This window comes from Zonotrichia leucophrys, unplaced genomic scaffold (assembly GCF_028769735.1).
Source record: "Zonotrichia leucophrys gambelii isolate GWCS_2022_RI unplaced genomic scaffold, RI_Zleu_2.0 Scaffold_127_131265, whole genome shotgun sequence".
NCBI lineage: Eukaryota > Metazoa > Chordata > Aves > Passeriformes > Passerellidae > Zonotrichia > Zonotrichia leucophrys.
Genome location: NW_026992332.1, coordinates 83888 through 107291, shown reverse-complemented (window position 1 = coordinate 107291; position 23404 = coordinate 83888). Strand labels below are relative to the sequence as shown.

Genomic DNA, 23404 nt, shown 5'->3' with positions numbered 1-23404 from the left:
GAAGGTTTTTGGGGGATTTTGGGGAAGGATTTTTGAGGCTTTTTGGAGGATTTTGGTAAAGGATTTTGGGGTGTCCCCATCAATAAATTCTGCTTTGGTACCGGTGTCACCTCGTGTGTCCCCTCCCTCTCCAAGTGTCCCCAAATTTGTCACCAACCCCCCCAAAAATGACAAAAAAAATCCCCAGGAGCATCCAAAGGTTTTTATTCCCAAAAAATCCCAAAAAAAGGAAAAAAAGGGTGGGGGGGACACCACGGGGGGGGAGGGGACAGCAAAGGGGGCGTGTCCCGATTTTGGGGGGGAGGGGAGGGGTCGAGACCCCCCCTCAGATTTTCTTCTTTTGTGGCCGAACCCTCGGGAAGAGCTGGGGGGGAAAAGGGGAGGTGAGACCCCACCCCAAAAAATAAAATTTAACCCCAAAAAAATAAAATTTAACCCTGAAAAATTAAACCTGACCCCAAAAATTAAACCTCAAAAATAAAACCTGACCCCAAAAAATAAATCCCAACCCCAAAATATAAAACCTGGCCCAAAAAAAAATAAAACCTGACCCCGAAAAATAAACCCAAAAAAACCCCAATCCCTAAAAATAAAATTTAACCCCAAAAAATAAAATTTAACCCTGAAAAATTAAACCTGACCCAAAAATTAAACCCCAAAAATAAAACCTGACCCCAAAAAATAAAATTTAACCCCGAAAAATTAAACCTGACCCCAAAAATTAAACCTCAAAAATAAAATCTGACCCCAAAAAAATAAATCCCAACCCCAAAATATAAAAACTGGCCCAAAAAAAAAAAAACCTGACCCCGAAAAATAAACCCCCAAAAAAACCCAATCCCAAAAAATAAAATTTAACCCCAAAAAATAAAATTTAACCCTGAAAAATTAAACCTGACCCCAAAAATTAAACCCCAAAAATCAAACCTGACCCCAAAAAAATAAAATTAACCCTGAAAAATTAAACCTGACCCCAAAAATTAAACCTCAAAAATAAAACCTGACCCCAAAAAATAAATCCCAACCCCAAAATATAAAACCTGACCCAAAAAAAAAATAAAACCTGACCCAGAAAAAAAAACCCCCAAAAAAACCCAAACCCAAAACATAAAAGCTAACCCCAAAAAAATTAAACTTGACCCAAAAAAAATAAAACCAAAGCCCAAAAAAATCCCAATCCCAAAAAACCTCAAAAAAAAAAAAATCAAACACCCATTAAAAAAACCCCAAACCCAAAAAATAAAAGCTAACCCCCAAAAAAACCCCAACCCCAAAAAAATCCTAATCCCAAAAAAGCCCAACCCCAAAAGAATCCCAATCCTAAAAAAAAAAAACCCAAACCCAGAAAATAAAACCAAAACCTGATACCCCCCCAAAAAAATTACCCCCCAAAACAATCCCCAAAAAAAACCCCAACCCCAAAAACCCGACCTGAAAAATCCCCAATCCCAAAAAAATTCCCAATCCCCAAAAAAACCCAAAAATCCCAACCCAAATATCTGTATGAGACCCCTCCCCAATGGATTTATCCCCCTTAGACCCCTCCCCAATTGATTTATCCCCTCTAAGACCCCTCCCCAATGGATTTATCCCCTATGGGACCCCTCCCCAAATACCCCACCTCACTCAGGTGACCCCTGGGACCCCCACCCAAAAGCAACAGGAGCTCAAATGATCCTATGGGACCCCTCCCTATGGATTTACCACCCTAAGACCACTCCCCAAACCCTCTAAGACCCCCTCCCCAATTGATTTATCCCCCTTAAGACCCCTCCCCTCTGGATTTATCCCCTCTAAGACCCCCTCCCCAATGGATTTATCCCCTATAAGACCCCTCCCCAAACTCTCTTCACTCTACAGGACCCCTTCCCAAACCCTTTATGCCCTCTGAGACCCCTCCCCAATGGATTTATCCCTCTAAGACCCCCTTCCCAATGGATTTATTCCCTATGGGACCCCTCCCCAAATACCCCACCTCACTCAGGTGACCCCTGGGAACCCCTGGGGGCTGTGAGACCCCCACCCAAAAGCACCTTGAGCCCCTCCCCAGTGCATTTATCTCCTATGGGACCCCTCCCCAATTGATTTATCCCCTCTAAGACCCCCTCCCCAATGGATTTATTCCCTATAGGACCCTCCCCAAACTCTCTTCACCCTACAGGACCCCTCCCCAAACCTTTATCCCCTACGAGACCCCTCCCCAATGGATTTATCCCTCTAAGACCCCTCCCAAACCCTTTATGCCCTCTGAGACCCCTCCCAATGGATTTACCCCCCTAAGACCCCTCCCACATTAATTTATCCCCTCTGAGACCCCTCCCCAATGGTTTTATTTCCTATAGGACCCCTCCCCAATGGATTTACCCCCTCTAAGACCCCTCCCCTCTGGATTTATTCCCTATGGGACCCCTCTCCCACGCATTTAACCCCCTCTAAGACCCCTCCCCAATGGATTTACCCCCCTTAGACCCCTCCCCAAATACCCCAACTCACTCAGGTGACCCCTGGAACCCCCTGGGGCCTGTGAGACCCCCACCCAAAAGCACCTCGAGCCCCTCCCCAGTGCATTTATCCCCTATGGGACCCCTCCCCAATGGATTTATCCCCTCTAAGACCCCCTCCCCAATGGATTTATTCCCTATAGGACCCCTCCCCAAACTCTCTTCACTCTACAGGACCCCTCCCCAAACCCTTTATCCCCTATGGGACCCCTCCCCAATGGATTTACCCCCCTAAGACCCCTCCCACATTAATTTATCCCCTCTGAGACCCCTCCCCAATGGTTTTATTTTCTATAGGACCCCTCCCCAATGGATTTACCCCCCTAAGACCCCTCCCCAGTGCATTTATCCCCTATGGGACCTCTCCCCAATGGATTTACCCCCCTTAGACCCCTCCCCAAATACCCCACCTCACTCAGGTGACCCCTGGGACCCCCACCCAAAAGCAACAGGAGCTCAAATGATCCTATGGGACCCCTCCCCTATGGATTTACCACCCTAAGACCCCTCCTTGGTGCATTTACCCCCTATGAGACCCCTCCCCAGATACCCGCGGACCCCTCCTCACCCCGAAGTAGTTGCGGGGCACGTATCCCTCGTGGCCGTAGAGGGACCCCCACCACCAGTCGAGCTCGTCGGGGGGCTCGCGGCGCAGCACCGTCACCGGCTCCCCCTCGCGGAACGACAGCTCGTCCCCGAACTCGGCGCTGTAATCCCAGAGCGCGTACACGACCCCGCTGTTGAGCACCCCCATGCCCTGCTCCACCTCTGCGGGGACACCCCAAAACCGAGATTGTCACCCCAAAACCGCCCTGATATCCCAAAACCCAGCTGGTACCCAAAAACATCCATAGAAACCCCAAAAATCCCAAATATCCCCACCCGACACGACCCCGCTGTTCAGCACCCCCATGCCCTGCTCCACCTCTGCGGGGACACCCGAAAACACAAAATGTTACCCCAAAACCATCCCGATATCCTCGCATTGACAGAAATCCCAAATATCCACAAATATCCATAAATATCCCCAAATATCCCCACCCGACACCACGCCGCTGTTCAGCACCCCCATGCCCTGCTCCACCTCTGCGGGGACAGGAGAGACACCCCAAAACCGAGATTGTCACCCCAAAACCGCCCTGATATCCCAAAACCCAGCTGGTACCCAAAAACATCCATAGAGACCCCAAAAATCCCAAATATCCCCACCCGACACCCCCCGGTGTTGAGCACCCCCATGCCCTGCTCCACATCTGCGGGGACACCCCAAAACACAAAATGTTACCCCAAAACCATCCCGATATCCTCGCATTGACAGAAATCCCAAATATCCACAAATATCCGTAAATATCCCCAAATATCCCCACCCGACACCACCCCGCTGTTCAGCACCCCCATGCCCTGCTCCACCTCTGCGGGGACAGGAGAGACACCCCAAAACCGAGATTGTCACCCCAAAACCATCCCCTTATCCTCACATTCACAGAAATCCCAAATATCCACAAATATCCCCACCCGACACCACCCCGCTGTTCAGCACCCCCATGCCCTGCTCCACCTCTGCGGGGACACCCCGAAACCGAGATTGTCACCCCAAAACTGCCCTGATATCCCAAAACCCAGCTGGTACCCAAAAACATCCATAGAGACCCCAAAAATCCCAAATATCCCCACCCAACACCACGCCGCTGTTGAGCACCCCCATGCCCTGCTCCACCTCTGCGGGGACACCCCAAAACACAAAATGTTACCCCAAAACTGCCCCGAAACCGACAAACTGCCCCTGTACCCAAAAACATCCATAGAGACCCCAAAAATCCCAAATATCCCCACCCGACACCACCCCGCTGTTCAGGACCCCCAGGCCCTGCTCCACCTCTGCGGGGACACCCCAAAACACAAAATGTTACCCCAAAACCATCCCGATATCCTCGCATTGACAGAAATCCCAAATATCCACAAATATCCGTAAATATCCCCAAATATCCCCACCCGACACCCCCCCGCTGTTCAGGACCCCCATGCCCTGCTCCACCTCTGCGGGGACACTCAAAATCCAGATTAACACCCCAAAACTGCCGCCGCATCCTCATATTGACAGAAATCCCAAATATCCACAAAAATCCATAAATATCCCCAAATATCCCCACCCGGCACGACACTGCTGTTCAGCACCCCCATGCCCTGCTCCACCTCTGCGGGGACACCCCAAAACCGAGATTGTCACCCCAAAACTGCCCTGATATCCCAAAACCCAGCTGGTACCTAAAAACATCCATAGAGACCCCAAAAATCCCCCATAACCACCAGTTGCTCCCAGTACAAACCAGTACAGACCAGTGCGGTAGCTGGAGCAGTCGGCGTAGCCCTCGCGGTACGGGTCGCACCATAAACCCCATACACCCCATAAACCCCATAAACCCCATAAACCCCACATCCCCAGTCCCTCCCAGTCCCTCTCCCAGTCCAAACCAGTCCCTCCCAGTACAAACCAGTCCCTCCCAGTTCATACCAGTGAGGTAGCTGGAGCAGTCGGCGTAGCCCTCACAGTATGGGGCGCACCAAAAACCCCATAAACCCCATAAACCCCATAATCCCCCATAACCCCACACCCCCAGTCCCTCCCAGTCCCTCCCAGTGCTCCCAGTACAAACCAGTTCGTACCAGTGAGGTAGCTGGAGCAGTCGGCGTAGCCCTCGTGGTACGGGGCACACCATAAACCCCATACACCCCATACACCCATAAACCCCATAAACCCCAATCCCAGTACCCCATAAACCCCACATCCCCCAGTCCCTCCCATGACCCCAGTCCCTCCCAGTTGCTCCCAGTACAAACCAGTTCATACCAGTGCGGTAGCTGGAGCAGTCGGCGTAGCCCTCGCGGTACGGGGCGCACCATAAACCCCATAAACCCCATAGACCCCATACACCCCACATCCCCCATGTCCCCCAGTGCTCCCAGTCCCTCCCAGTACAAACCAGTACAAACCAGTTCATACCAGTGCGGTAGCTGGAGCAGTTGGCGTAGCCCTCGTGGTACGGGGCACACCATAAACCCCATACACCCCATACGCCCCAATCCCAATATCCCCAAAACCCCACATCCCCCACATCCCCAGTCCCTCCCAGTCCCTCCCAGTGCTCCCAGTACAAACCAGTACAGACCAGTGCGGTAGCTGGAGCAGTCGGCGTAGCCCTCGCGGTACGGGGCGCACCATAAACCCCATAAACCCCATAAACCCCATAAACCCCATAAACCCCACATCCCCAGTCCCTCCCAGCCCCTCTCCCAGTCCAAACCAGTCCCTCCCAGTACAAACCAGTCCCTCCCAGTTCGTACCAGTGCGGTAGCTGGAGCAGTCGGCGTAGCCCTCGCGGTACGGGGCGCACCATAAACCCCATAAACCCCATACACCCCATAAACCCCACATCCCCAGTGCTCCCAGTCCCTCCCAGTACACACCAGTCCCTCCCAGTTCGTACCAGTGAGGTAGCTGGAGCAGTCGGCGTAGCCCTCGCGGTACGGGTCGCATTTCTCCACCGCCAGGCTGCCGTCGCTGGCCGTGGTGGCGAAGATGGCGGCGCCGTGGCGCACCAGGGCCACGCACACGCCCGTGTCATTGCACGAGGCCGCGCAGTGCAGAGGGGTCCTGGAAAATCCCAAAAATCGGGGATTGCACCCCAAAAGTTGGGGGACCACCCCAAAAGTTGTCCCCATTGTCCCCCCATTGTCCCCACTGTCCCTCACCAGCCGTGGCTGTTGGGGTCCTGTCCCCCCACATCACCCCACTGTCCCCATTGTCCCCCACTGTCCCCCCGTGTCCCCATTGTACCCCATGTCCTCCATGTCCCCATTATGTCCCCATTGTCCTCCCATGTCCCCAGTGTCCCTCACCATCCGTGGCTGTCGGGGTCCTGTCCCCCATGTCCCCCATTGTCCCCTTTGTCCCCACTGTCCCCATTATCCCCATTATCCCCATTATCCCCATTGTCCCCCCATTATCCCCATTGTCCCCATTGTCCCCACTGTCCCCCCCTTAGCCCCATTGTCCCCATTATCCCCATTGTCGCCCCATTCTCCCCATGTCCCCACGGTCCCCATTATCTCCATTATCCCCATTGTCCCCCATTCTCCCCATTGTCCCCATTATCCCCACTGTCCCCCATTAGCCCCATTGTCCCCATTGTCCCCCCATTATCCCCATTATCCCCATTGTCCCCGTTATCCTAAATGTCCCCATTGTCCCCCCATTATCCCCATTGTCCCCATTATCCCCATGTCCCCACTGTCCCCACTGTCCCCATTATCCCCATTGTCCCCCCATTATCCCCACTGTCCCCCCATTATCCCCATGTCCCCACTGTCCCCACTGTCCCCATTATCCCCATGTCCCCATTGTCCCCCCATTATCCCCAATGTCCCCCATTGTCCCCCCATTGTCCCCATGTCCCCATTATCCCCAATGTCCCCCATTGTCCCCCATTATCCCCATGTCCCCATTATCCCCATTATCCCCCATTGTCCCCCCATTGTCCCATGTCCCCACTGTCCCCATCATCCCCATTGTCCCCATGTCCCCATTATCCCCATGTCCCCACTGTCCCATTGTCCCCATTGTCCCCACTGTCCCCATTATCCCCATTATCCCCACTGTCCCCCCATTACCCCCATTGTCCCCAATGTCCCCTTTGTCCCCATTACCCCCATTGTCCCCACTGTCCCCACTGTCCCCATTATCCCCATTGTCCCCAATGTCCCCCATGTCCCCAGTGTCCCCAATTGTCCCCCTGTCCCCATTGTCTCCCTGTCCCCATTGTCCCCCTGTCCCCATTATCCCCATTATCCCCACTGTCCCCATTATCCCCATGTCCCCAGTGTCCCCAATTGTCCCCCTGTCCCCATTGTCTCCCTGTCCCCATTGTCCCCCTGTCCCCATTATCCCCATTATCCCCACTGTCCCCATTATCCCATGTCCCCATTGTCCCCAATGTCCCCCATGTCCCCAGTGTCCCCAATTGTCCCCCTGTCCCTCACCAGCCGTGGCTGTCGGGGGAGTTGACGTTGGCGCCGCTGGCGATCAGGAACTCCACGATGGCGTAGTTGGCGCCGCAGATGGCGTTGTGCAGCGCCGTGATGCCCTCGTCGTTGGGCTGGCTCGGGTCGTTCAGCTGGGGACAGGCCTGTCACCTCACTGACACCCACTGTCCCCGCTGTCACCTCACTGACACCTCACTGACACCTCACTGACACCCACTGTCCCCGCTGTCACCTCACTGACACCTCACTGTCACCTCACTGACACTGGGTGTCCCCACTGTCACCTCACTGACACCCACTGTCCCCGCTGTCACCTCACTGACACTGGGTGTCCCCACTGTCACCTCACTGACACCCACTGTCCCCACTGTCACCTCACTGACACTGGGTGTCCCCACTGTCACCTCACTGACACCCACTGTCCCCACTGTCACCTCACTGACACCTCACTGTCACCTCACTGACACCCACTGTCCCCGCTGTCACCTCACTGACACCCACTGTCCCCGCTGTCACCTCACTGACACCCACTGTCCCCACTGTCACCTCACTGACACCTCACTGACACTGGGTGTCCCCACTGTCCCCACCTGTCACCTCACTGCCACCTCACTGCCACTCGGGTGTCCCCGCTGTCCCCACTGTCACCTCACTGACACCCAGGGGACAGCCCCGAGGACAGCCCCGATGTCCCCACGGTCACCTCACTGACACCCGGGTGTCCCTGCTGTCCCCATCCGTCACCTCACTGACAAACTCTGTCCCCGCTGTCACCTCACTGACACTGGGTGTCCCCACTGTCACCTCACTGTCACCTCACTGCCCCCCGGGTGTCCCCGCTGTCCCCCTGTCCCCGCTGTCACCTCAGCAACCGCCTGCTGCACCACGTCCAGCTCCCATTGCCCCTCCCAGTGTCCCCACTGTTCCCAATGTCCCTGCTGTCCCCCCATTGTCCCCATTGTCACCTCAGCCACCGCCTGCTGCACCACGTCCAGCTCCCATTGACCCACAGTGTCCCCAGTCCCCGGTGTCCCCAATGTCCCCAATGTCCCCATTGTCACCTCAGCCACCGCCTGCTGCACCACGTCCAGCTCCCATTGACCCTCCCCACTGTCCCCAATGTCCCCACTGTCCCCAGTGTCCCCAATGTCCCCACTGTCACCTCAGCCACTGCCTGCTGCACCACGTCCAGCTCCCCGGTCAGGGCCGCGTCCAGCAGCAGCACCAGCGGGTTCAGCCGCACCCGCGCCCCGGGGCGGCGCCGCGGAGAGGAGGGGTCGCGCAGCGCCGAGCGCAGCTCCTGGGATGGGGACAGGGGACATTGGGGACACCAGCCCGGACATTGGGGACATCACCCCGGGACATTGGGGACATCAGCCCGGTCATTGGGGACACCATCCTGGGACACTGGGGACACCACCCCGGACATTGGGGACATCATCCCGGACATGGGGACATCATCCTGGGACACCCTCAGACATTGGGGACATCATCCCGGGACATGGGGACACCACCCCAGGACACTGGGGACATCACCCGGGACATGGGGACACCAGCCCGGACATGGGGACATCACCCCGGGACATTGGGGACATCACCCCGGTCATTGGGGACATCACCCCGGACATGGGGACATCATCCTGGACATTGGGGACATCACCCCGGGACATTGGGGGCATCAGCCCGGGACATGGGGACACCACCCCGGGACATTGGGGACATCACCCTGGGACACCCTCAGACATTGGGGACATCACCCCGGACATTGGGGACATAAGCCCGGGACATGGGGACATCACCCCGGGACAGCCCTGGACCCTGGGGACACAGAGCATTCCAGGGGGACAATGACATCTCAGGGGTCTCCAAGGGACAAGGACCGGGAAGTCTCAAAGTGACAGGGACACTGGGGAGGGGTCTCAGAGTGACAATGACACTGGGGAAGGGTCCCACAGTGACAGGGACACTGGGGAGGGGTGTCAGAGTGACAATGACACTTCGGGAGGGGTCCCACAGTGACAGCGACACCTTGGGGTCTCTGAAGGACAAGGATTGAGGGGGTCTCAGAGGGACAGGGACTGGGGGGGTTCCAGAGGGACAAGGACCGGGGGGTCTCAGAGGGACAGGGACACCTCGGGGGTCTCAGAGGGACAAGGACCAGGACACTGGGGGAGGGTCTCCAAGGGACAGGGACACTTAGAAGGCTCCCACAGTGACAATGACACTTGGGGGGGGGGGGGTCCCAGAGTGACAGGGACACTGAGGATGGTCTCAGAGGGACAGCGACACTGTGTGACACTCGAGGGGGGTGGTCTCACAGTGACAATGACACTGTGGAGGGTCCCACAGTGACACCCCCTGTCCCCACTCACCGGCACCTGCCCCGCTCCCGCTCCCGCGGCCACCGCCGGTGCCACCGGGGCCGAGCCCTCCACGGCCGGAGCAGGAGGAGACGGCGACATCGGCACCGGTACCGGCGCCTCCCCGCCGCCATCCCCCGGCGCCGCCGCCGCCGCCCCGGGCCGGTGCAGCAGGCGCGGGATCAGCTGCCGGTAGTGGCGGGTGCGCGCCGGGGCGGCGGCGGGCCCGGGGCTCTGCTCCATGGAGCCCCGGCGCTTGAGCGGCCGCGGCATCTCCGCCAGCACCCGGGCCACCTCCTGGAACTCGGGCACCCGGCGCGCCTCGGGCGGCAGCAGCGGCTGCAGCCGCGTCGGGCTCAGCGGCCGCGCCGGGGCCGCCTCGGGGGGACCCTCCGGGGGTCCCTCGGGGGGAATCTCGGGGGGAGCCTCGGGGTCCGAGCAGCGCAGGAGCCGCTCCAGCTCCGCCTCGGGCTCCGGAGGCTCCGGGGGCGCGGGGCGGGGGGCGGCTGCGGAGGGGAAATGGAGAGTGAGGAGGGGGAGACCCCAAAATTGGGGAGGGGGCGCGGGGCGGCTGCGGAGGGGAAAGGGGGAAAGTTCGGAATTGGGGAGGGGGCGCGGGGCGGGGGGGAGCTGCGGAGGGGAAAGGGGGGGTGAGAGGGGACCCGAAATTGGGGAGGGGGCGCGGGGCGGGGGGCGGCTGCGGAGGGGAAATGGGGGGGTGAGAGGGGACCTGGAATTGGGGAGGGGGCGCGGGGCGGGGGGCGGCTGCGGAGGGAAAGGGGAAAGCTCGGAACTGGGGAGGGGGCGCGGGGCGGGCGGGGTGGCTGTGGAGGGGAAAGGGGGAAAGTTCGGAATTGGGGAGGGGGCGCGTGGCGGCTGCAGAGGGGAAATGGGGGTGAGACCCCGAAATTGGGGAGGGGAAATGGGGGGTGAGGAGGGAGACCCGAAATTGGGGAGGGAGAAATGAGTGAGGGGGGCACGGAATTGGGGAGGGGGCGCGGGGCGGGGGGCGGCTGCGGAGGGGAAAGGGGGGTGAGAGGGGACCCGGAATTGGGGAGGGGGCGCGGGGCGGCTGCGGAGGGAAATGGGGAATGTTCGGAATTGGGGAGGGGGCGAGGGGCGGCTGCGGAGGGGAAATGGGGGAAGCTCGGAATTGGGGAGGGGGCGCGGGGCGGCTGTGGAGGGGAAATGGAGAGTGAGGAGGGGGCGACCCCAAAACTGGGGAGGGGGCGCGGGGCGGGGGGCGGCTGCGGAGGGAAAATGGGGGATGAGAGGGGACCCGGAATTGGGGAGGGGGCGCGGGGCGGCTGCGGAGGGGAAATGGGGGTGAGACCCCGAAATTGGGGAGGGGAAAGGGGGTGAGGAGGGAGACCCGAAATCGGGGAGGGGGAAATGAGTGAGGGGGAAACTCTGAATTGGGGAGGGGGCGCGGGGCGGGGGGCAGCTGGGGAAGGGAAAGGAGTGAGAGCCCGAAATTGGGGAGGGGGAAATGGGGGTGAGGGGGAGAGCAGGGAATTGGGGAGGGGGAGACCCCAAAATTGGGGAGGGGGAAAAGGGGAATAAGGGGGGCACAGAACTGGGGAGGGGGGAAAGGAGGAAAAGCTCGGAATTGGGGAGGGGGAAAGGAGAGTGTGGGGGGGGCACAAAATTGGGGAGGGAAGGGCAAAATCCCCACGGACCCCTCCCCAAATTGGGTGGGGAAGGGCAGAATCCCCTTTTTACCCCCAAAATCCCCTTTATACCCCAAAATCCCCATTTTACCCCCCGAAATCCCCACTTTACACCCCAAACTCCCCCAAAATCCCAATTTTACTGCCCAAAATCCCATTTTAACCCCCCAAAATCCCATTTTTACCCCCAAATCCCCTTTTTACCCCCCCAATCCCCTTTATACCTGCAAAATCCCATTTTAGCCCCAGATCCCCGTTTTAGCCCCCAAACTTCCCCTAAATCCCACAAAATCCCCTTTTTACCCCCCAAAATCCCCATTTTACCCCCCGAAATACCCTTTTTACACTCCAAACTCCCCCAAAATCCCAATTTTACTGCCCAAAATCCCATTTTAACCCCCAAAATCCCATTTTTTACCCCCCTGAGACCCCTCAAAATCCCCCTTTTACCCCCCAAACTCCCCCTAAATCCCAGAAAGTCCCCATTTTACCCCCCCAAACCCCATTTTTGCCCCCCAAAATCCCCACTTTACCCCCCCAAACCCCCCAAAATCCCCTTTTTACCCCTCAAATCACCCTTTAACCTCCCTGAGACGCCCAAAACCCCCATAAAATCCCACAAAGTCGCCATTTGCCCCCCAAAATCCCCTTTTTGCCCCCCAAACTCCCCCTAAATTCAACAAAATCCCCATTTTCCCCCCCAACCCCTCTCACCTTCCCCTCCCGCCATTCCCGCCGGGGCCGGGGGCAGCGCCAGGGGCAGCTTTTGGGGCGACCCCCGCGATGCTGATGATGATGATGGTGACGATGATGATGATGATGATGATGGGGTCCCCCCGAAGAGCGGGATCCCCCTGGGCCCGCCGTGCTCCCAGAACGCGTTCTGCAGCCGGAAGATCACCGACAGCGGCAGCGCTTTGTGCCGCGGGGGTCTCCCCGGCGGGTTGGGGGGCACCGGGATGCGCGACACCGGCTGCGGGCCGGGGGGCGCGGCCGGGCCCGGCTGCCAGCCCCGGGGCAGGGTGCGGGCACCGGGCGGGCACCGGAACGGCGGCAGCGGCGACAGCGACGGCGGCGGCGGCGCCGTCCCGGGCCCGCCCGGCTCCGGCCGCCGCTCCAGCGGGGACACCTTGTAATTGCGCGGCAGGGTGGCGCTGTGCGAGGCGAACGGGCCGTCCTGGAAAGGGTTAAAAATGGGTTTAAAATGGGTTAAAATGGGTTAAAAATGGGTTAGAAATGGGTTAAAATGGGTTAAAAATGGGTTAAAATGGGTTAAAAATGGGCTTAAGATGTTCCAGGGGGGACACCTTGTAATTGCGCGGCAGGGTGGCGCTGTGCGAGGCGAACGGGCCGTCCTGGAAAGGTTAAAAGGGTTAGAAATGGGTTGGAAATGGGTTAGAAATGGGTTAAAAATGGGTGTTTAAAGGGTTAAAATTGGGTTAAAAATGGGCTTAAGATGTTCCAGCGGGGACACCTTGTAATTGCGCCGCAAGGTGGCGCTGTGCGAGGCGAACGGGCCGTCCTGGAAAGGGTTAAATGGGTTAGAAATGGGTTAAAAATGGGTTAAAAATGGGTTAGAAATGGGTTTAAAATGGGTTTTAAAAGAGTTAAAAATCGGTTTAAAATAGGGTTAAAAATGGGGTTTAAAAATGGTTAAAAATGGGTTTTAAAAGGGTTAAAATTACTTAAAAGGGTTAGAAATGGGTTTTTAAATAGGGTTTTAAATGGGTTTTAAAAGGGTTAAAAATGGGGTTTTAAAATGGTTAAGAATGAGTTTGGAAAGGGTTAAGAATGGGTTAAAAAAGGGTTAAAAAATGGGTGTTAGAAGGGTTAAAAACGTGTTTTAAAAGGATCAAAAAGGATTAAAAACGGGTTTTAAAAAGGTTAAAAAATGGGTTTTAGAAGGGTGAAAATGGGTTTTAGAAGGGTTAAAAATGGGTTAAAAATTGGGTTAAAAAGGGGGTTTTAATAGGGAGTTTAAAGGGTTAAAAGGTTTTTTTTTTGGGGGGGATTTTAGGGTTTGGCCCCCCCAAATCCGGGCTCACCTTGCCGGAGTCCAGGCTGGATTCCCTCCAGAGCCCCAGCGAGGGCCGGGCCGGGGGCTCGGGGGTCCCTGGGGGGGACACGGGAGGGCATTGAGGGTGGGGGGGGCGCTTGGGAGACCCCTCCCCAAAAGGTTTGAGCCCAAAAAAGACCCAGAGTTCCCCCCTGAAAAAAATCCTAAATTTCCTCTTCAAACTAAAGAACCCCCTCCCCATCCTAAACCCCCCCCAAAAAAAGCCCAAATCACCCCCAAAAAAAAAGCCCTAAAGCCCCTCAAAAACCCCATAAACTCCATCAGGTGCCACCCCCTGATGTCCCCAAATGTCCCCCAGTGTCCCCAAACTCCCCCAAATCCCCTCCTCACCCCCAAGACCCCCCAAAAAAGCCCCAAACTCCCCCAAAATCCCCTGCAAACCCCCATAAACCCCACCAGGTGCCACCCCCCGGTGTCCCCCGGTGTCCCCCGGTGTCCCCACTGTCCCCAGCCCCCTCTCACGCTCGTAGCCCCCCGGTTTTTTCTCGTAGGCCACGTCCAGGTCGGACTCGTTCCAGCTCCGGTGCGGGCGCCGCTTGAGGCCCAGGTCATCTGGGGGGACACGGGACAGGCTTGGGGACATGGGGACACAGGGACAGTGATGGGGATAGGGATGGGAGACGGGGACAGGGTTGGGGACAATGATGGGGACACGGGGACAGGGTTGGGACAGGGTTGGGGACACCCCAGAGACCGGGGTGGGACACGGGGACAGGGTTGGGGACAGGGATGGGGACAGGGATGGGGACACGGGGACAGCAATGGGGACATGGGGACAGGGATGGGGACACGGGGACAGTGATGGGGACAGGGTTGGGGACATGGGGACAGGGTTGGGGACAGGGTTGGGGACACGGGGACAGGGATGGGGACACGGGGACAGGGTTGGGGACATGGGGACAGGGTTGGGGACACGGGGACAGTGATGGGGACATGGGGACAGTGATGGGGACACGGGGACAGGGACACCCCCAGAGGGGTTGGGGACACGGGGACAGCGTTGGGGACACAGGGACAGAGTTGGGGACAGTGATGGGGACACGGGGACAGTGAAGGGGACAGTGATGGGGACAAGGGTGGGGACAGTCCAGGAGGGTTTGGGGACATCTTGGGTGGCCCGAACCACTCCAGCACACGCCAGCCCCTCTCCCTTCTCCCGTGTCCCCATCTTGTCCCCTTGCTGTCCCTTCGATGTCCCCTCTCTTTCCCCCCTATGTCTCCCCCTTGTCCCCGTCTTTGTCCCCTCCTTATCCCCCCTCATGTCCCCTCACTGTCCCCCCCTTGTCCCCTCACTGTCCCCCACTTATGCCCCACTTGTCCCCCCTTATCTCCTCCATGTCCCCACTATGTCCCCCTCCTTATCTCCCCCTTATCTCCTCCATGTCCCCCCCTTATCTTCCCTCTGTTCCCCCTCTTATCCCTCCTTGTCCCCCCTCTGTCCCCCCCTCGTCCCCCCATGCCCGCCCATTTATCCCCCCTTATGTCCCCCGTGTGCCACTCAGTGTCCCCCCATATCCCCCCCTTATCTCCCCCTTATCCCTCCCTTCCCCTCTATGTCCCCCCCAATTCCCCCCCATATCCCCCCTTATCCCCCTCCATGTCCCCCCCTTATCTCCCCCATTACCCCCACCTTACCCCCCATTGTCACCCCTCTGTCCCCCCATGTCCCCCCCCTTACCTCCCCCTTATCTCCCCCATGTCACCCCTTATCTTGCACTTATCTTCCCCTTATCCCCCACATATCTCCCCCTTATCTCCCCCTTATCCCCCCCTTATCTCCCCATATCCCTCCCTTACCCCCCCATTATCTCCCCCTTATCTCCCCCCTTATCTCCCCCTTATCCCCCCATATCTCCCCCCTTATCTCCCCTTATCTCCCCCATATCCCCCCATTATCTCCCCCTTATCTCCCCCATATCTCCCCCATATCCCCCCCTTATCCCCCCTTATCTCCCCCCTTATCTCACCCTGTGTCCGGAACGTTCCGGGGGCGCTCAGGGACGGGTACAGCGCCTGCACCTCGTACGGGGGGGGGTTCGGGGGTCTCTCAGCCCCGAACGCCCCCCCCGGGGACCCCCCGAGCCCCCCGAGCAGCTCCAGGGGCCGCAGGAGGGGGGGGGGCCGTGGGGAGGGGGCTCTGCCGCCCCCCGGGCTGGGCACCGCCAGCACCTTGGGCCGGGGGGAGGGGGCTCGCTCCAGCTCCGCCCCTCCCCCCCCCGCCGCCAGGAAATGGGGCTGGGGTCGCCCCAGAGGGTCCCCGAGACCCCCCCCCAATTCCAGGGCGTCCCCCAGGAGGCTGCGGCGGCTGGAGCGGCTCCGGCCGGGGCTGCTCTGCTCCTGGCAACGAAGGGGTTAAAGGGGTCGGCGATTTGGGGGTTTAGCAGGGGAGACCCCTCCTCAAAATCCCCAAAAAAATCCCCAAAAAAATCCCCCAAAAATCCCCAAAAAATCCCAAAAAATCCCCAAAAAATCCCCCAAAAAATCCCCCAAAAATGCCAAAAAAATCCCCAAAAAATCCCCCAAATATCCCCAAAATACCCAAAAAAATCCCCAAAAAATCCCAAAAAATATTCCCCCAAAAATTCCCAAAAAATTCCCAAAAAACTCCCCAAAAATATCCCCAAAAATCCCCAAAAAATCCCAAAAAATAAAAAAAAAACCCCCCCAAAAACCCCAAAAATCCAAAAAAAAAATCCCCCAAAAAATAAAAAAAATCCCAAAAAATTCCCCAAAAATTCCAAAAAAATCCCCCAAAATCCCAAAAAAACCCCAAAAAATCCCGCCAAAATTCCCCAAAAATATCCCCAAAAAATCCCAAAAAAATCCCCCCAAAATCCCCAAAAATCCAAAAAAGTCCCCCAAAAAATAATAAAAAAATCCCCAAAAAAATCCCCAAAATATCCCCCAAAAATCCCAAAAATTCTCACTTTGTGGGGGGGTCCGGGCCCGTCCGTCCAGAGGGACTCGAGCTGGCGGGAGAGCTCGTCCACCTTGGCCACGGCCGTGTCCAGCTCCACCTGCTTCAGGTCCATGTGCTGCATGGCCAGGGCTGGGTTTGGGGCGAGAAAAGGGGATTTAGGAACAGGGATTTGGGGTGAGAAAAAGGGATTTAGGAACACGGATTTGGGGTGAGGATAAAGGATTTGGGGTGGGAGATAAAGGATTCGTTCATGGCTGTGTCCAGCTCCACCTGCTTCAGGTCCATGTGCTGCATGGCCAGGGCTGGAAAAGGGGATTTAGGAACATGGATAAGGGTTTGGGGTGAGAAAAAGGGATTTAGGAACACGGATTTGGGGTGAGGATAAAGGATTTGGGGTCATGGATTTGGGGTTAGGATAATGGATTTGGGGTGAGGATAAAGGGTTTGGCCACGGCCGTGTCCAGCTCCACCTGCTTCAGGTCCATGTGCTGCATGGCCAGGGCTGGGTTTGGGGCGAGAAAAGGGGATTTAGGAACATGGATAAGGATTTGGGGTGAGAAAAAAGGATTTAGGAACATGGATTTGGGGTGAGGATAAAGGAATTGGGGTGGGAGATAAAGGATTTGTTCACGGCCGTGTCCAGCTCCACCTGCTTCAGGTCCATGTGCTGCATGGCCAGCGCTGGAAAAAGGGATTTAGGAACATGGATTTGGGGCGAGAAAAGGGGATTTAGGAACATGGATAAGGGTTTGGGGTCAGGGGTTTGGGGTCATGGATTTGGGTTTGGGGTGAGGATAAAGGATTTGGGGTGGGGGATAAAGGATTTGTTCATGGCCGTGTCCAGCTCCACCTGCTTCAGGTCCATGTGCTGCATGGCCAGGGCTGGGTTTGGGGTGAGAAAAGGGGATTTAGGAACACGGATTTGGGGTGAGAAAAGGGGATTTAGGAACACGGATTTGGGGTGAGGATAAAGGATTTGGGGTCATGGATTTGGGATAGGGGGTGAAGGATTCATCCACAGCCGTGTCCAGCTCCACCTGCTTCAGGTCCATGTGCTGCATGGCCAGGGCTGGAAAAGGGGATTTAGGAACACGGATTTGGGGTGAGAAAAGGGGATTTAGGAACATGGATCTGGGTGAGAAAAAGGGATTTAGGGTGAGGATAAAGGATTTGGGGTGGGGGGTAAAGGATTTGTTCACGGCCGTGTCCAGCTCCACCTGCTTCAGGTCCATGTGCTGCATGCCAGCGCTGGAAAGGGGATTAAGGAACATGGATAAGGTTTGGGATGAGAAAAAGGATTTAGGAACACGGATTTGGGGTGAGGATAAAGGATTTGGGGTCATGGATTTGGGGTCATGGATTTGGGGTGGGATAAAGGATTTGTCCACTTTGGCCACGGCCGTGTCCAGCTCCACCTGCTTCAGGTCCATGTGCTGCATGGCCAGCGCTGAGAAAAGGGGATTTAGGAACACGGATTTGGGGTGAGAAAAGGGGATTTAGGAACACGGATTTGGGGTGAGAAAAGGGGATTTAGGAACACGGATTTGGGGTGAGAAAAGGGGATTTAGGAACACGGATTTGGGGTGAGAAAAGGGGATTTAGGAACACGGATTTGGGGTGAGGATAAAGGATTTGGGGTCACGGATTTGGGGTGGGGGGACAGATTTGGGGTGGGGGATAAAGCATTTAGGGTGGGGGCACACCCAGATTTCAGGGACACACACAGATTTGGGGTGGGGTCCCCCAGGATTTTGGGGTCAGGTCCCCCCACTGGATTTAGGGTGAGGGTCCCCTTGGATTTAGGGTGGGGGGCACACAGATTTGGGGTGAGGGATGAAAGATTTGGGGTGAAGGATAAAGGATTTAGGGTGAGGGGCACTCCCAGATTTCGGGTCGGGGTCCCTCTGGATTTTGGGGTCCCCCCGGATTTGGGGTCCCCCAGATTTTGGGTTTCCCCCCGGATTTAGGGTCGGGGTCCCCCCGGATTTGGGGTCCCCCAGATTTTGGGTTTCCCCCCGGATTTAGGGTCGGGGTCCCCCCGGATTTATGGGTAGGGGTCATCCCCGATTTGGTTGGGGGGTGCCCCAGGATTCGGGGACACCACCAGATTTGGGTGGTGGTCTCCCCCCAGATTTGGGTTTCCCCCAGATTTAGGGTCGGGTCCCCCAGATTTCGGGTTTCCCCCCGGATTTAGGGTCGGGTCCCCCCGGATTTGGGGTCCCCCAGATTTTGGGTTTCCCCCGGATTTAGGGTCGGGGTCCCCCCGGATTTGGGTGTTCCCCCTAGATTTAGGGTTTCCCCCCTGGATTTAGGGTGGGGTCACCCCCGCTTTGGGTCCCAGATTTGGGTTTCCCCCCTGGATTTGGGGTCGGGGCCCCCCCTCTTTGGGGTCCCCCAGATTTTGGGTTTCCCCCGGATTTAGGGTCGGGTCCCCCCGGATTTTGGGGTCCCCCATGAATTTTGGGTTCCCCCCGGATTTAAGGTCGGGGTCCCCCGGATTTTGGTGGCTCCCCAGATTTTGGGTTGGGTCCCCCGGATTTAGGTCAGGGCCCCGTTTGTGGGGTCCCCCAGATTTTGGGTTTCCCCCCGGATTTAGGGTCGGGGTCCCCCTGGCTTTGGGGTCCCCCAGATTTTGGGTTTCCCCCCGGATTTAGGGTCGGGGTCCCCCCGGCTTTGGGGTCCCCTCACTCACACTGGAAGGTGAGGTCCAGCAGGTCCTGGGCGCTGCGCAGGCGCTCGCTCGCCATCCTGGGGGGACAGCGGGGTTTGGGGCTTTGGGGGCTTTTTGGGGGGTCTGGGGGTTTGGGGACACCTGGGGACATTTTGGGGACACCTGGGGACATTTTGGGGACACCTGGGGACATTTTGGGACATTGTAGGGACATTTTGGGCCATTTTGGGGAAATTTTGGGGCCCTTTGGGGACATTGTGGGGACATTTTGGGGACATTTTGGGGACTTTCGGGGACATTTTTGGGGACATTTGGGGACACCTTTGGGGACATTTTGGGGCCCGTTTTGGGGACCCTCCGGGGACATTTTGGGCCTTTGGGGACATTTTGGGGACTTTTTGGGACATTTTGATTTTGGTTCGGGACACTTGGGGACATTTTTGGAAACATTTTGGTGCCCCTTTGGGGACATTTCAGGGTCCCTTTGGGGACGTTTTGTGGACATTTTTGGGGACAATTTTGGGGACCTTTTGGGGACATTTTGGGGACATTTTTGGGGACATTTTGGGGACCCTCCGGGGACATTTTTGGGAACATTTTTGGGGCCCCTTTGGGGACATTTTGGGGCCATTTTGGGGACCCTCCAGGGACATTTTTGGGGACGTTTTGGGGCCCCTTTGGGGACATTTTTGGGGACCCTTTGTGGACATTTTGGGGACCCTCCGGGGACATTTTTGGGGATATTTTGGGGCCCCTTTGGGGCCATTTTGGGGACGTTTTTGGGGACATTTTGGGGAAATTTTGGGGAAATTTTTGGGGACACTTTGGGGACATTTTTGGAAACATTTTGGTGCCCCTTTGGGGACATTTTTGGGGACATTTTGGGGATATTTTTGGGGACCCTTTGGACATTTTGGGACATTTGGGGACCTTTTTGGGGACATTTTGGGGATATTTTTGGGGACCCTCCGGGGACATTTTGGGGACGTTTTGGGGCCATTTTGGGGACATTTGGGTCCTTTGGGGACATTTTGGGACATTTTTGGGGACATTTTGGGGCCCTTTGGGAACATTTTTGGGGACCCTTTGTGGGACATTTTGGGTATTTGGACCCTCTTGGGGACATTTTTGGGGAATTTTGGGGCCCCTTTGGGAACATTTTGGATTGGGACCCCTGGGACATTTTGGGGACCCTCCGGGGACATTTTGGGGAATTTTGGGGCCCCTTTGGGGACGTTTTTGGGACATTTGGGGAAATTTTGGGGACATTTTAGGGACCCTTTCTGGGCATTTTGAGGATATTTTTGGGGACATTTTGGGGCCCTTTGGGGACATTTTGGGGTTATTTTTGGGGACATTTTGTGAACATTTTTGGGAACATTTTGGGGCCCCTTTGGGGAAATTTTGGGGATATTTTTGGGACCCCTTTGGGGACATTTTTGGGGACCCTTTGTGACATTTTGGGGACCCTCCGGGGACATTTTTGGGGATATTTTGGGGATCCTTTGGGGCCATTTTAGGGACGTTTTTGGGGACATTTTGGGGAAATTTTGGGGACGTTTTTGGGGACATTTCTGGGCCATTTTGGGGCCCCTTTGGGGCCATTTTGGGGATCCTGGGAACGCCGCGGGCGGGGCGTGCCCGGACCCGCCGGGGCTCGCAGAGCACAACAGCAATTGCCGTAATTACCGTAATTAGCGCTAATTAACCCGGGGGGGGCGGCCACGCCCACACCCCCCCCCGGGGCGGGGCCCAACAGGGGGCACCCCAGAAACGGGGGGGGGGGACCCCCGAATTTGGGGGTTTTTTAGGGGTTTTATTGGGATTTTTCGGGGAATTTTTAGGATTTTTTGGGGGTTTTTTTAGGGATTTTTGGGGATTATTTTGGGGTATTTTTTGTTTGTTTTATTTTATTTTATTTTGGGGGGATTTTTCAAATCTTTGGGGGATTTTTTTGGAATTTTGGGGTGTTTTGGAGATTTTTAGGATTTTTTGAGGGATTTTTAGAGGGATTTTTAAAGATTTTTTTGAGGATTTTTTTTCTGGGGTTTTGTATTTTACTTTTGAGGGGTCTGGGGAATTATTAAAAATCTGGGGGGGATTGGGATTTTTTTGAATTTTGGGGATTTTTTGGGGCATTTTTTGAGATTTTTTGAGGATTTTTAAAAGTTATTATTATTTAGGGAGATTAGGGTTTTTTTTGGATTTTTTGGGGTTTTTTTGCGAATTTTTCAGGGATTTTTGCAGAGTTTTTTTGAGGATTTTTTGGGGGGCTTTTTTGGGATTTTTTGAGGATTTTTAAAAAATTTTGGAGAGTTTTTGGGGGGATTTTCTTGAGATTCCTTTGATTTTTTTGGGGGGGGAGATTTCTTTGGTTTGTTATTTTGGGGGGATTTTGGAATTTTTAGGGATTTTCGGAGGGATTTTTGGGGGGATTTTTGGAGGATTTTTTAAGGATTTTTTTTGTGGATTCTTGGAGGAATTTTTGGGATTTTTTTGAGGACTTTTTGAGGACTTTTTGAGGGTGTTTGGGGGGATTTTTTGGGGCTTTTTGGAGGGTTTTTGGGATTTCCTGGGAAGGACAAGCAGGATTTTTTTGGGGAGGGGTCCGAGGGTTGGATTTGGGGCTCTGGGGGGGTTTCAGGGACCCCGGCCCTGAATTGGGGACACACCCAGGGGTGTCACCCCCGGCACCCCAAAATCCCACCCAGGACCCCCAAAATCCCACCCAGGGATTCGGGACCCCCAGATCCCACCCAGGGGTGTCACCCCCACCCTCGGCACCCCAAATTTGAGCCGGGGGGGGTCCGGATTCACCCCAAATTTGAGTCGAGGGGTTCAGCACCCCAAAATCCCACCCGGGGGTCCCAAATGTGCTCCTCAAACTCCCCCAAGACCCCCAAAATCCCACCCGGGGTTCGGGACCTACCCCCGGCACCCCAAATTTGAATTTCGGGGGTTCGGGACCCCAAAATCCCACCCAGGGGTCCTGGACACACTCCAAGCACCCCAAATTTGAATTTCGGGGGTTCGGGACCCCAAAATCCCACCCAGGGATTCGGGACCCACCCCCAGCACCCCAAATTTGAATTTCGGGGGTTCGGGACCCCAAAATCCCACCCAGGGGTTCGGGACCCACCCCGGCACCCCAAATTTGAGTCGGGGGGTTCGGGACCCCAAAATCCCACCCAGGGGTCCCGGACACACTCCAAGCACCCCAAATTTGAATTTCGGGGGATTCGGGACCCCAAAATCCCACCCAGGGGTCCCGGACACACTCCAAGCACCCCAAATTTGAGTTTGGGGGGTCCCGACCCACCCCGGGACCCCAAAATCCCACCCAGGGGTTTCGGACCCTCTGCCCGCACCCCAAATTTGAGTCGGGGGGTTCGGGACCCTCCCCTGGCATCCCCAAAATCCCACCCAGGGGTCCTGGACACACCCCCGGCACCCCAAATTTGAATTTCGGGGGATTCGGGACCCCAAAATCCCACCCAGGGGTCCTGGACACACTCCAAGCACCCCAAATTTGAGTTGGGGGCTTCGGGACCCCAAAATCCCACCCAGGGGTCCTGGACACACTCCAAGCACCCCAAATTTGAGTTTGGGGGGGTCCCGACCCACCCCAGGACCCCCAAAATCCCACCCAGGGGTTTCGGACCCTCTGCCCGCACCCCAAATTTGAGTCGGGGGGTTCGGGACCCTCCCCAGGACCCCCCAAAATCCCACCCGGGGGTTCGGGACCCTCCCCAGGACCCCCAAAATCCCACCCGGGGGTTTCGGGACCCACTCCAGGACCCCCAAAATCCCACCCGGGGGTTTCGGGACCCTCCCCAGGACCCCCAAATCCCACCCGGGGGTTCGGGACCCTCCCCAAGACCCCCAAATCCCACCCGGGGGTCTCTCCTGGGGGTCGGTACGCGAGGGGCGGGGTCCCGGTGGGAACGGGAGGGGTCCCGGTGGGTTCTAGTGAGTACCTGGGAGTTACCGGAGGGTCCCGAGGAGTAACGGAGGGGTCTTGGAGGGTACCGGAGGGGTCCCGGTGAGTACGGGAGGGGTCCCGGTGGGTCCCGGTTGATACCGGAGGGGTCCCGGTGGGAACGGGAGGGGTCCTGGAGGGTCCCGGTGAGTACCGGAGGGTCCCGGTGGGTACCTGGGCGTTACC

The 23404-nt window shown here is 56.6% G+C and overlaps 1 protein-coding gene across 1 annotated transcript; it reads right to left on the bottom strand.

The window, feature by feature from the left end:
• Nucleotides 1–244: 244 nt before the first annotated feature.
• PPP1R13L (protein phosphatase 1 regulatory subunit 13 like) lies at nucleotides 245–23404 on the bottom strand. Its single transcript, XM_064737895.1, has 13 exons — nucleotides 23217–23404; nucleotides 19261–19316; nucleotides 16576–16697; nucleotides 15616–15985; nucleotides 14111–14200; nucleotides 13617–13684; nucleotides 12286–12748; nucleotides 9914–10407; nucleotides 8704–8841; nucleotides 7539–7672; nucleotides 5987–6153; nucleotides 3070–3269; nucleotides 245–364 (listed from the first exon to the last, which is right to left on the bottom strand). The coding sequence occupies exons 2-13, from the start codon at nucleotides 19313–19315 to the stop codon at nucleotides 326–328; spliced, it is 2340 nt and encodes a 779-aa protein (XP_064593965.1). The 5' UTR covers nucleotide 19316; nucleotides 23217–23404; the 3' UTR covers nucleotides 245–325.